General features: G+C 45.5%; 1 protein-coding gene across 1 annotated transcript in view; it reads right to left on the bottom strand.

The window, feature by feature from the left end:
* The window catches only part of LOC139570724 (serine/threonine-protein kinase 32C-like), a 106,682-nt gene that overhangs the window by 15,784 nt on the left and 76,450 nt on the right, over window positions 1-14,448 (bottom strand). The window contains exons 3-4 of the mRNA XM_071392857.1: window positions 7,072-7,223; window positions 181-354 (exon numbers count right to left, since the gene is read on the bottom strand). Of these exons, the coding sequence (XP_071248958.1) occupies window positions 181-354; window positions 7,072-7,223 (326 nt within the window). The remainder of the gene's footprint in view (window positions 1-180; window positions 355-7,071; window positions 7,224-14,448) is intronic.

The following is a 14,448-nucleotide window of genomic DNA, read 5'->3' as shown; positions in this document are numbered from 1 at the left end:
ATGTCGGGTCTCTGGAGCAGGGCGTGGGAGAGAGAAGGCCAGGAGTCCCAGGAGTGGCACCCAGGAGAGGCATAACCAGGGAGGTAAGACGAACAGCTAAAAGCAGACGATGGCCAGCTGTGTGTTAGCAATCACCTGCTGGGTGTTTTGGAGAAACGGTGTCATTATTCTAGCCCATACCTGTGGATGATGTGCTGGCTCTGCAGGTAGTCCAGTGCCAGGGTCATCTCACACAGGTAGAGTTTGACAGCGTCCTCGTTGAAATGGACGTTCTGTTGGAGGTGGTAGCGCAGGTCCCCTCCCAGCAGCAGATCCACCACCATGAACATGTCCTCCTCGTCCTGGAACGAGTACCTGGGACACAAGGCGGAGGTCAGAGGGCTCAGTCAACATCCTGTTAGGGCCAGGATACAGACAAACAAGGACACACACGGGAACAAGACACACAGGCGCAAAACATGCTGACCACATGCCTCCTGCTGAACCCTGCATCTACCAACCGCAAAAACACACAACAGTAAAACCGTAGCATATCTCACACAAGACACTCACTATGTATGTGTGGAACTGAGTTTGCGTGTGCGTAGATCAGGGCTCTCCAACTCTGTCCCTGGAGAGCTACCGTCCTGTAGGTTTTCATTCCAACCCTAATCTAGCGCACCTAATTCTAATAATTAGCTGGTTGATAAACTGAAATCAGGTTAGTTACAAGTGGGGTTGGATCGAAAACCTACAGGAGAGCAGCTCTCCAGGAACAGGGTTAGAGAGCCCCGGCCTATAGCCTATTATGTGTTAACGTACGCAGGAGTTGGTGTGAGTGCGTACTCACATGTAAGCTCAAAACAAGCACAGTGGGAGCGATAACTTTGAGAGTGATCGCTATCTTAAACGAGCTGACGTTTGTCGGAGTGCGTGAACGCAGGAGAGTGATTGCCAAATTAAGGCGAGAACAGAGCCAGCCTTTGATTGATGTCTCTTAATTGAAAACGGCTGATGGACGGCTAAAGATCGTTGTCAATCAGGCTTACTAATCAAGCACATCACATTAAAAGGCGCCCCAGAAAATAATCTGGGTGGGATTTGGGACACTCTACTACACCCCCTCTCCACAGGTGTCGACTAAAACACCAAGCGCCAGCGGCACACTGGAAACCCAAACCACACCGAACGTAAACACAACATGTCAGAAACCCACAATCATCTCACAGTAGTCACAACAGAGAGAGAGCGAGAGAGCGCGAGAGAGAGAGAGAGCGCGATAGAGAGAGCGAGAAGGCTTTCCGGAGGCGCTCAAGCCGAGAGATTTCTTTATTTTTCCATTAAAGCCTGGTAGATTATTGCAGCATTATTATATATTTTTCATCTTGGCAGATTTCCTCATCCTAGCTCTATATCACCAGGCTTAACCCCACACACTCAGGGGGCATTTTGATTGGCGCTCTCCAGGCGCAATTTCTTGCTCTCTATATCCGAGAAAAATGGAGCACCGTGTTTCAGAGCGAGTGAAAATCAACCTATCCTCTCCAAGACATCGGTTTTGCAACGGCGAACGCTGTTCACTACGATATCAAGCCCTGACGTCAAAAGGAACACACCGATCAACTGATAAAATGGTCCGATTTTGAAAAAGATTACTGCCTCACATAATATTCCCCATAAAATAAAAATGATTGACAGGGATTGCCCATTTCTGTCAGAGGGATTGGTTGAGAAGAAGTTCTGAGAAGGAGGGATTGGGAGGGATCCATGCTAAACACAATATTGGACTTATGTGATCAGCATTGTATAAGGTTATTATTGTAAGTCAGTGAAATCATCTATAGCCTAGGGCAGTGCTTCCCAAACTCGGTCCTGGGGATCTCAACGGGAGCACGTTTAGGTTTTGTGCCCTAGCGCTACACAGCTGATTCAAATAATCAACTCATCATTCATCTTCGATGATTTGAATCAGCTGTGTAGTGCTAGGGCAAAAACCTAAACGTGCTCCCGTTGGGATCCCCAGGACCGAGTTCGGGAATCACTGACCTAGGGATAAAATACAGTCTCTTGCAGTCAAAAAAAAGCATGACATTAAAGAATGTCCACCAAAGCGCCCATCTTCCTTCAGATCAAGAGAAAACCGGTGCAGGATCTAATGGTGGACATCCCGGTGACGTGTTCCGACAGCTTGGTCTGATGACTGGAGATCTTCTAACACACCTAACCTCCACTCCAAACACACACAGCGTCACACAGATGGCCAGGCTGAGATCGGTTGAGACGGAGTTTGCTGTCCACAAGTCCCTAGTTATTGTCACCTTCTTATCACCTCCTTGTCATGCCCTGATCCCGAGCAGCATGCAGCTGATGGTGAATAGAATGCCCTCTGTGGCATCCAGTGTGATAGCAGTGGTATTAGGGCCCGTTTCCTGAGCCCCCCGTGGCTGAGATTAGAGCAGTTTCCACATCCCCTTCAGGTAAACTGTCAGACGTGGAGCTGACATCTGAGCCGTATTTAAGCTCGGATAGTGACAGCGTTGTCACATTCAGATTTAACACCAAGGACAGGGAGCGACAGACAGTGAGAGAGAAGAAGAGAGCGAGAGCGAGAGAGAGTGAGAGCGCGAGAGAGCGAGAGAACATTCCGGATGAATGCTTTACCAAATACAGCATGTGTCTCACTAGACACGTTTGGGGAATTCAAAATCAAAGCACACAAGCACCCTGTAAAAATGTCTGTAAAAATTGTTCAAGGAGAGGCCAAGGCAGCAGCTAAGACAAATGGATGAGATGAAAGCAAGTTAGTGAAAGAGGAGAACTGTAATGTGTGTGACCAGACACAAACGGAGTTCTCCAAACATCTCCTTTTATCTCCTCTCTCATTGACAATATTACAGAAGTTAAAGTTCTGAAGAAGAAAAAAGACTATAAAAGAGAAAGCTGTAAGAGGAAACAGCTTGAGAATGGACTTGTCATGGGTCAAATATGACCAAGACAGTTGATTGGGGACCTGGCTAAGGTCTGAGCCTTGGGAGAATTTTGGCAGGGCCAAGGAGAAGAGGGGCCATGTGGAACAGCCAGGACAGGCCTGGACTGACTGGGACAGCAGAGTACAGAGGAAGGTTACCATGCTGAAAAGAGTCTGAGAAACAGGCTGAAATAATCAGGCCATGATGACAAATGAGCCGAGGGAAGCGTAGGGAGAAGGAGAGAGAGAGAGAGAGAGAGCGAGGGAGGAGAAAGACATGGAGGGGAGAGAGGGTGAAAGAGACATGGGGGTGAGATGGGGTAGAGAGAGAGCGAGAGAGAGTAAGAGAGAAAAAAAAAGAGACACGGGGCTTTGAATGTGGTCTGCTTTGTGACTGTGGCCTAGATAGTCTTGTGATAGAGACAGCGTGGCTCAGGCTGGTCAAGGGGCTGGATCACAAGACACATCCGGCTCCTCTGAGGATCCCTCTAACAATGCAATGAATGAGTGAGCGCTGCCTCTCGCTCTGCGGTCCCTAGCCTAGTCCCCCCCCCCCCCGTTCCCCTCAGCACACCCCTCTCCCCACCTCCACTGGCCTTATTTCACAAGGTGCACTTCGAACGTCCTACAGGACCGTAAAACGGTAAGGTGGCTCTGGAAAGTTACAATTGCAGAGAAAAGAACATCACTTTAATGGCGAGGTTGCTTTGGAAAGTTACAGTGGAAAGTTACAGAGTCCTGTGACTGTGACTAACTCCTGTGACACTCTGTATCTAATGCAGACTGCTGTATAAATGCGTTTGTAACAGCAGGAGAAGAAAGCGAATAGGACTTAGACCCTGAGGAAATATCCTTCAGTTAATTTTATGGATGTCAACAGAACCTAAGCTTCCACCCAGGGCTTGTTATGCCTATTGTGTTTGGAGTAAAGCTCTAACTTGTCTCACCGTCTCCCAGAGCATTGTTCTCTTCTGCCAAGGAATCAATATTCTTAATGGACACGGAGGAGGACAGGGTGTGTGCATCTATTCTCACCACAGTGACTTCTCTCTCTCTCTCGCTCAGTCTCTCACTCTCTCTGATGGACAGGATGGACGGACAGCGGAGGAAGAACGCCGCTCAGCGGATCCCACTGATGACTCACCCTCTGCGATGCCGTTAAAACCCCTCTTTAAAAGGGTCTCCAAAGCCTCAGCTCACAGACGACAAATATCCCACAGTGCTCCGCTCTGACACATTAACTCCCTCTCGCATCACTTTCTTCTTCGCTTGGTTCAGCTTCCACTGCCTCCGTCCACATCCCAGGGGAATCTGGCCAACGGTGTTTGAGAGTAGATTTGTTTCAATGTAATGCTTAAGGCAAAACCTTGTCCCGGTAATGATTTACACTGGAAAGTGCACAGGATCAATTCCGCTGCATACACTTAATGCATGTAATACTGTACGTCCGGGTATGGAAAAATGACCTCGGCGATTTAGAAATACAAATTGATCGGGGGATGAGACGTAGACCGCGTCTACACCCGTGTCGTGATGGCTTGGGTGATTTGGGTGGATCTCTTGAATGCTGCAGATGATACAAAAAAAAAAATTCTCTCAAGGTGGCTAATCCAATTGAATACATATATATCCCACTCCTACACATTATATGGCATCTATCTGCAGCAAGTGAACGGTCACGGCAATTAGCGCACGCAGCAAACTTGACAGTCCTCCAGGCTTTTTAAGCAGTCTTGTTCTAGTGATGTGGATTCGGTGCCCAGGTTCCCTCTAATGAATTATCTCTGAAGCAATGGATGGAGCTTTTTTTCAAAAGAAAACCAACAGAATTCACAACATCATAATGAAAGCAAACCTAGGCTTCAAAATGGTGTGTGTGTGTGTGTGAGATAGAGAGAAGGAAGCAAATCCAAAGCTTCGTAGATGGTGAAACTCTGTTTTGACAAACTAAACAAAGCCCAAATCCCTTAACACATTTTACCCCCACCTCCTCCCACCCCTCTCAAACCGCCCCCCCCCCCTCTCTCTCTCTCGCATTCGTTGCGATTTCAAGAATCGTTACTTTACGGGATGGCCGTTTCTCTCAAGCCTCCGCTCTCCCCCTCTCTTTCTGGCGTTGTATCTCGGAAACAACTCCGACCAATCTTAATCAAAGCTGGCGTTCTCATGAGTGGCACCCTCTGATGTTTACCTTGGGGAATATAGGCACTACAGTTCCCAGAAACCCTGGTTGGCCCATCTTCAGTCCATCAATAATGGAACACCTCGTTGGGCAAACCCCTACAGCCAGAGCACATAACGCAGTACATGCCCAAGGACACGGGCCAATGTTCTGCAAGTCAGCAGAGACTTACGATGTGCAGCAGCGTACCCACGGACAGTACTAATTAAACTCCTGACCCTTACACTGTAAAGAGGGTCGTAAAGTATCACCAAATATTGTAATGACATCCATATTAGGAACTCCTCATCACCTGATTGATTGAAAGTAAGAACAAATAATGAATGAAGGAAGAAGGAGACCGTTTCCTGTTTTAGACAGGAAAATAAACAGTGAATTCCTTTACGTCTCTGTGCCGAGCTCCTCTCTCTCTGGTTTGAGGAGAGAAAGTCAGAGCCTGTTCTCATTCGATGTTTCACTGAGTAAGCGCGATAGGCTCAGCAGGACATGAGATGTCAACTTCAGACAAGCCAAGGAAGAACCCAACAGGAAGGCCAAATCAACCCAAAAAAAGGAGTCTGGTCAGTGAGAGCCTTCATCTGCAGGAAGAATGCACAAATGAGGCTAGTGTGATTGATACACTCTGTACAAAGTTATTTCAGAAACTCCGCCGTTCGTTCTCTGGTGGCTTGGCAGGGGACCAGGCTGGCCAGTATTACGGTACCGACAGCTGCTCAGGTTTGGGGTCCGTGGGTTTCAAAGAGCAAATCAACTTTGGAAAAAACATACTGTATCGGTTGTTCCCGAGTCGACAGACGGGAACAGCTGTGGCCTGTCAGGCAGGCCGTCTCCATGTGGGTTTTGCCAGCTTTCTACCTTTGTTTTGCTAAATATGAACAGTTTGATGGGGACGGTTGAGGATGTGCCTTCCTATCCTATAATTCCTGCCTGCTCATAACGCTGCTGTGTCTTTGTCACTAAATGGGGCTTTTGATGTGCCATAGATGCACAGATACAGAGCTGAGCAGAGCCAATCAGAGAAAAGCAGGGAAACTAGAACAAGGATAGGGCTATACACTCCTTGAGGGAATTATATACAAAAAAAAACACACACACACAGGCCCTACTACTACTACCACCACCTCATTAAAAAGCCCTCTGTGTATTTTAGTTTGGAAGCTTCTCTGAGACAAAAAAAACCTTTAATCATCGCCAACTTCGGATAAAAACTAACATGCATACAAGACTTAGACTAATAAGCTGCAGTGTGTGCGGGTGTACTTTTGTCTTGGTGCTCGGTGATAACGGGTGTGCATGAAATGATCGACGCTCCCTGTATCAATTACTCAGAGGATATTACCGCCGTGTGCAATATCATTCTACCAATTAAACAGGAGCAAAGTGCTTTGGTGTAATATGCTGTAAGCACTGTGCTAGCTTCCCAATTACATTTAGAATATGTGCTGCGGAGACACGGAGATAGTTGAATAACGAAGCTGGTCCCCGACATCACCCAGATATCATACTCCTGAGGGGAAAGTATTGGGTCAACTTACTTTACATTACAGCCATTAAGAAATGTGTGGTGCAATGGGCTCATGGATCTGGATGAAAATCATCTGGTCAAATCTCATGTTCCCTATATAGTGCACTACTTTTGACCAGAGCCGTATCACCACTTTCTGGGTCCGTTAAAACTGGCACAGTCGGCAGGCCTTGACTTATCAAAAGGCTCTGGTCGAAAGTAGTGCACTATAAATAGGGTGTCATTTGAGACAGAGACCACAACTGTTGTTTCCCTTCAATTTAACATTCTCATCTCATTGTCCAATTGAGGGTTAAAACATGCATCCACCACCAACAGAGAATCCACACACACACACGCACGCACACACAGGGTACCAGCCGAGGCATGCAGAATGTACAAACAGTTTAGAGAGTGAAAAAAACACAGGATAGTCACCAGAGGTTTACTAAAAAAACATGTTCAATTTCCTGTAGAATCTCTAGCTCTCTAAAGACGTTTCGGACCTCGTCTCTCTCTATGCACTGCTGTTTGTTCATGTACTTCATGGCGTACATCTTCTCTGTGTCCCTCTTCTGCACGATGCACACCTGCAGGGGAGACAAGGACAGAAGAACAGAGAGTGAGCTACCAACTAACTTAGGACTGGAACCAAACTCACATAAAGCAAGTAAGCACAGACACGCACAGACACATACATTAGTATGCAATGATATCCAGTACACCCTGGCATGAGACAATGCATTGTCATAATGGCTGATATTACTGCCCTCCATTAGAATATTTCCAGTTTGACATGGAAAACAAGCCACAAACAGTCTCCGACCTCATCATGTTGTGCTCATTAAAACTAGACGTTCCATGGACAAAGTGGAGAAAAGTAAATGTGAAATGTCAAGATCAGGACAGGAGGTATGGGAGGGAAGCCTCATTACTGTAACATCCAGTCATTAGGCATTTGTATTTCTTTTATTTAACCTTTATTTAACTAGGCAAGTCAGTTAAGAACAAATTCTTATTTACAATGACGGCCTACCAAAAGGCAAAAGGCCTCCTGCGAGGACGGGGGCCTGGGATTAAATTTTTTAAATAAAAATACAACATAAATATAGGACAAAACACGCATCACAACAAGACAAAACAACACTACATAAAGAGAGACCTAAGACAACAACATAGCAAGGCAGCAACACATGACAACACAGCATGGTAGCAACACAACATGGTAGCAGCACAAAACATGGTACAAACATTACTGGGCACAGTCAACAGCACAAAGGTCAAGAAGGTAGAGACAACAATACACCACACAAAGCAGCCACAACTGTCAGTAAGAGTGTCCATGATTGAGTCTTTGAATGAAGAGATTGAGATAAAACTGTCCAGTTTGAGTGTTTGTTGCAGCTCGTTCCAGTCGCTAGCTGCAGCGAACTGAAAAGATGAGCGACCCAGGGATGTGTGCGCTTTCGGGACCTTTTACAGAATGTGACTGGCAGAACGGGGTGTTGTATGTGGAGGATGAGGGCTGCAGTAGATATCTCAGATAGGGGGGAGTGAGGCCTAAGAGGGTTTTATAAATAAGCATCAACCAGTGGGTCGACAGGTATACAGAGATTACCAGTTTACAGAGGAGTATAGAGTGCAGTGATGTGTCCTATAAGGAGCATTGGTGGCAAATCTGGTGGCTGAATGGTAAAGAACATCTAGCCACTCGAGAGCACCCTTACCTTCCGATCTATAAATTATGTATCCGTAATCTAGCATGGGTAGGATGGTCATCTGAATGAGGGTTAGTTTGGCAGCTGGGATGAAAGAGGAGCGATTACGATAGAGGAAACCAAATCTAGATTTAACTTTAGCCTGCAGCTTTGATATGTGCTGAGAGAAGGACAGTGCACCGTCTAGCCATACTCCCAAGTACTTGTATGAGGTGAGTACCTCAAGCTCTAAACCCTCAGAGGTAGTAATAACACCTATGGGAAGAGGGGAATTCTTCTTACCAAACCACATGTCCTTTATTTTGGAGGTGTTCAGAACAAGGTTAAGGGTAGAGAAAGCTTGTTGGACACTAAGAAAGCTTTGTTGTAGAGCATTTAACACAAAATCCAGGAAGGGGCCAGCTGAGTATAATACTGTATCATCTGCATATAAATGGATGAGAGAGCTTCCCACTGCCTGAGCTATGTTGTTGATGTATATTGAGAAGAGCGTGGGGCCTAGGATTGAGCCTTGGGGTACTCCCTTGGTGACAGGCAGTGGCTGAGACAGCAGATTTTCTTTATACACTGCACTCTTTGAGAGAGGTAGTTAGCAAACCAGGCCAAAGACCCCTCAGAGACACCAATACTCCTTAGCCGGCCCACAAGAAAGGAATGGTCTACCGTATCAAAAGCTTTGGCCAAGTCAATAAAAATAGCAGCACAACATTGCTTAGAATCAAGGGCAATGGTGACATCATTTAGGACCTTTAAGGTTGCAGTGAAACATCCATAACCTGAGCGAAAACCAGATTGCATAACCGAGAGAATACTATAGACATCAAGAAAGCCAGTCAGTTGATTATTGACAAGTTTTTCCGACACTTGATAAACAGGGCAAAATAGAAATAGACCTATAACAGTTAGGATCAGCTTTATCTCCCCCTTTAAATAAAGGACAAACTATCTCCCAGAAAGGAGAGACAGGTTAAAAAAGGTTGGAGATGATATGGGCCGCAACCTTAAAGAAGAAAGGGTCTAAACCATCTGACCCAGATGTTTTCTAAGGAGCTCCTTTAGTACCTCGGACTCAGTGACTGCCTGCAGGGAGAAACTTTGTAGCGGGGCAGGGGGAAAAGAGGGAGAAGCATCGGGCATAGTCGCATTAGAAGGGTTGGGAGATGAGGAAATGTTGGACGGGCAAGGAGGTATGGCTGAGTCAAATAGGAATCCTGACTTAATGAAGTGGTGATTAAAGAGCTCAGCTATGTGCTTCTTGTCAGTAACAACCACATCAACAACATTAAATCATGCAGCGCCTTATGTCAAGATCGCAGATTTTAGAGAAACAACAAATGTCGGTACATATACGTGTCTTATATCGGCTGAAAGCTTAAATTCTTGTTAATATAACTGCACTGTCCAATTTACAGTAGCCATTACTGCGGAAAAATGCCATGCTATTATTTGAGGAGAGCTCCCAACAACAAAACACTTTTTTCACCGCGATAGGTTTGATAAATTCACCTCTGAAGGTGAAATGTGTACTTACATTCTGAAATCTTGCTCTGATTTATCATCCAAAGAGTCCCAGAGATAACATAGTGTCGTTTTGTTAGATAAAATCCTTTTTCATATCCTAAAAAGGTCCATATAGCATGCACAATCTATTTTGTATTTCCACTCGTTCAATTTGCAAATTAAGGAATCTGTGAAAATCTCACCTTTAACGTTGTTTCAACGGGTCAAATCACGTTCGTATGTATTCCTCAGAGATCCTAGAACGTAACAAGACTTCACTATATCATTAGGGGTGTAGTATATCCTATAGGACACCATATTTGGTCAGAGAGCGACGCATTCATGGCACTCCGATGACGCGGGAAGTCTTCACTTGAATGACTATCTTTGTCAAATAAGCACCAATCAGGGTCAAACAAAGCTAGATAGCCAATGAGCTGGGCTTTATGAGATTGTCTGTCGCAAAATGTGGGTGCTAACCTTTTGCGACAGCATGCCTTTTCCTTTTGGACAAAAATTTAAAGAATATTCAGAGTTATGAAAACTGGTTGTTTTGCAAATGTTGAACTTATAATATGGCTACTAATACTGGAAAAGCTAAATCAAAGTCCAAGTATACAGATTTGACGATATTCTTACAGAAAAATGTAATATGAATGCAACGGTCTCCTTCACGATTTGCCCATATGTACCTGGGTGACTTCAGACTAAATGTCCTGTAGCTCGCTCATACTTCAAGTTATCTGTCTGAAACTCTGCACATATACTGCTGCCATATTGTGGACAGCATTGGAATTACAACCAGAGTAATGGCTGAAACTGGGACCTTTCTCTTGCATTTCAAAGATGGTGGTAGAACAAAAAAAAAAGTTTTTTTTCCTTTGTATTTTCTTCTACCAGATCTATTGTGTTACATTTTCCTACATTCAATTCACATTTCCACAAACTTCAAAGTTTCCTTTCAAATGGTGCCAAGAATATGCATATCCTTGCTTCAGGGCCTGAGCTACAGGCAGTTAGATTTGTTATGTTAGGGGGCTATCCCTTAATGAAGTGGTGATTAAAGAGCTCAGCCATGTGCTTCTTGTCAGTAACAACCACATCATCAACATTAAGGGACATGGACAGCTGTGAGGAGGAGGGATTATTCTCCAGGTCTTTAACCGTTTTCCAGAACTTCTTGGAGTTAGACCCACAGAGAGAGAACTGCTCCTTAAAGTAACTAACCTTGGCTGTCCGAATAGCCTGAGTGCACTTACTACTCGTTTGTCTGAACGATAGCCAGTCAGCTTGAGTATGCGTGTGCCGAGCCTTTCGCCAAATGCAATTCTTGAGGTGGAGTAACTCTGCAAGATCACGGTTGAACCAGAGGCTGAACCTGTTTTTAATTCTCATTTTCTTTTTGGGGGCGTTTTTGATACCAATACCACTGAAAATATAGAAAAAGAAGGTCCAAGCGTCTTCGACAGAGGGGATCAAGCTGATTCTACACCATTTTACAGAGGCCGGTTCATGAAGGAAGGGTTGCTCATTAAAGTTTTTTAGCAAGCGTCTGCAAAACAGTTATCACCAAGGTCATTACAGAAAACACCAGACACCAGGAAGCGATGACCTCAGCTACTGTTACGCAAACTGTCTGCTGCAGAAAATAAACAATGGTTTGGGAAGAAAAAACTAACTTCTACAAATAAGCACGCATCTCCAATGAAGAACATAGAAAATCAACTGTACCCAGTAAAAGATTGAAGTAATCAATTGTGATATTAACACACTCTTTACACCTATCCCACTCCCAAGTTGAGTGATAAAACAATTCATGCAAGTTTGGAACAAGTTCACATAGCTTTGTTCAAACCCATTGAACAGTTGGAATGACAAAGTACCAGGATGATACAGCCCACCCCAACTGTCACGTCTCAGGTAGTATCAAGTTACCGCGGTGCCGGAGGCAGAGTGACGTGGCTGAGCACGCACACACAGATCAGTAAAAACGGAACATCCACGTGCTGCTCCCAGCTATCTAACTGAATTGTCCACAACAGCCCAGGTATCCTCGTTACAACAGATGGTTGGTTTACAGCATTAGAGGATGGAATGACAGACGGAAATCTATTACTCTCCAAAACGCAATCTAATTGCCTGCCTCCCTTCCTCTCCCTCTAGCTGGAGCACAAATAAGAACTGCTCTACCATCTTGCTCTCCGTCCCTCTCTTCGTTCCTACTCAGGTTTTTCCTCTCTGTCAGTCTTTGTCATAGGCTCATTACAGTACCGCATGAAGTCATACCATTTCCCTCCTCCTTATGGATCTGTGTTGAGTTGTAAGGAGAGAGGGTGTGGGAGGAGGCGTCAGGTAGATGACAGAGGACATGTTTGTGGTGGAAGAGGAGAAGCTTGCTGAGTACAACCCAGGCTCCTTCATAAAATGGACAGATCAGGGGGTGAAAGTCGTTTTCGTAATGATGTTCTTGAAGAGTTTCTTGCCCCCTCGTGGTGACACCGCGGCTCACGGCCCTCCATATTTCCTCCTTCCTCCCTTGTTGCCCTAGCCTACACACAGACCCAATTTCCTCAGCCTCATTTCATAGAGGCCAGCCAGTCATCTGCACTGCGCGAGGGGATGGGCGATGAAGGGAAATAAATGAAACACTGCAATTGCTAACCAAACGGCTAAAGCTTTTACCGCTTGTCCTTCTAAGGCTGTTAGCTTTTCTTATGACTCCCCTTGTTGCTGTAAAGCATGGAGCGCTGGTGACAGCCTGTGATTTCAGCCCCAGAGGAAAGCGGTCTTTCACACTCTGAGGCCAGTTACACTAAACTGTCTATTGCACCGAGAAGCCAACGACCTATCAGACCTATCAAACCTGCTGTCAAATACCCAATCTCTGGCCCCTCATTTCAGTTCAGACACGTTTGTATGACTGAACAAATCACATTTTGTTTATTTTATGTGCCGAATACAACAGGTGTAGGCTTTACCGTGAAATGCTTACTTACGAGCCCTTTCCCTACGATGCAGAGTTAAAAAATAAGAATGAAGCTATATACAGGGAGTACCAGTACCATATCAATGTGCAGGGGTACGAGGTACTTGAGGTAGATACGTGCATATACACAGAGTATAGATAATACTAAGACTAAAAAAGGAACAGAGTAGCAGCAGCAGCATGTACTGTAGGATGAGTGTGAAAGTGTGTGTGTGGCGTCAGTATGCTTGTATGTGTATCTCCGTATGTAGTGTGTATGTATGTATGTATGTGTGTCAGTTTCTGTGAGAGTGTCAGTATAGTATGTGTGAGTATATGTGTGTGGGTAGAGGCTTGTGAGTGTGCATAGGGTCAGTGCAAAATAGGGTCAATGCAGATAGTCCGGGTAACCATTTGATTAACTATATAGCAGTCTAATGGCTTGGGGATATAAACTTCCTTGGAGGCTGTTGGTCCGAGACCTGATGCTCCGGTACCGCTTGCCGGATGGAGCAGAGAGAACAGTCTATGGCTTGGGTGGCTGAAGTCTTTGGCAATTTTTCTGGCCTTCCTCTGATGCCGCCTGATAGAGGTCCTGGATGGCAGGGAGCTTGGCCCCAGTGATGTACTGGGCCCTCCGCACCACCCTCTGTAGCGCGTTTGCGGTCAACGAAGGTGCAGTTACCATACCAAGCGTCGATGCAGCCAGTCAAGGTGCTCTCAATGGTGCAGCTGTCAAACTTTTTGAGGACCTGAGGGCCCATCCCAAAATCTTTTCAGCCTCTTGAGGGGGAACAGGCACTGTCATGTCCTCTTCACAACTGTGCGGGTGTGTGTGGACCATGTTAAGTCCTTAGTGATGTGAACACCAAGGAACTTGAAGCTCCCGACCCGCTCCACTACAGCCCTGTCAACGTGGATGGGGGCGTGACCACCAGCCAGAAAGAAAATGTATTAAGAGTTTATTCATTTATTCATAGAGAATATTAGCGATTCAGTAGATCAAAGACCAATTCTGTATAGGTATAGACAATTGGAATCAAACTGAGCTGAAGGTCTGAATCTGACATTTTCCATAACTATTAGCTTATGAATATAGTGTACAGTATATACACCATCTAAAATTCTAATCATTGGAGATGGCGAGGACAGATAGATTAGCATGGTGGTCCTAGACTAGGACTGTAGCACTGACTGTCAGAGCGATGGCTTCTGGGTCTGAGCCTTTCTCAGGGTAATAGTCGCCAAAGTGAGCCTAATTAATTCCGAAGCGTTTTCTCTAAAATGCTAATGGCTGGCACAGTCCAAAGCATTATGGTCCCGCTGGCTATATTTCACTGTTAAATATTCATGATGAACCCCTACTATTCAGGCTAACTTCAGAGTTAATAAATAGGCACAGTAAAAGGTCAACCTTTTTTGAAACGGGGAGTATTTACTTTGGGGCCAGCCCTGAGGATGGTGCCAAACCGCTCGGCAGGCTGTCGACTGGGGCATGCGGTGTGACTTGGTGAAGCGGCGGCTAATAAACTGGCACAATCACAGGAACAGACTGCGTGTACAGTTTGCTTCCAGTTTCGTTGGCAGGAGCGGCGCCGTGGACAGCGTCGCCTGGAGGTGAAGCACCCTACG

The sequence above is a fragment of the Salvelinus alpinus genome, chromosome 3 (assembly GCF_045679555.1).
Source record: "Salvelinus alpinus chromosome 3, SLU_Salpinus.1, whole genome shotgun sequence".
Lineage (NCBI taxonomy): Eukaryota > Metazoa > Chordata > Actinopteri > Salmoniformes > Salmonidae > Salvelinus > Salvelinus alpinus.
Note: the sequence above shows the minus strand (reverse complement) of the source record. Positions and strands in the feature narration are given on the sequence as shown.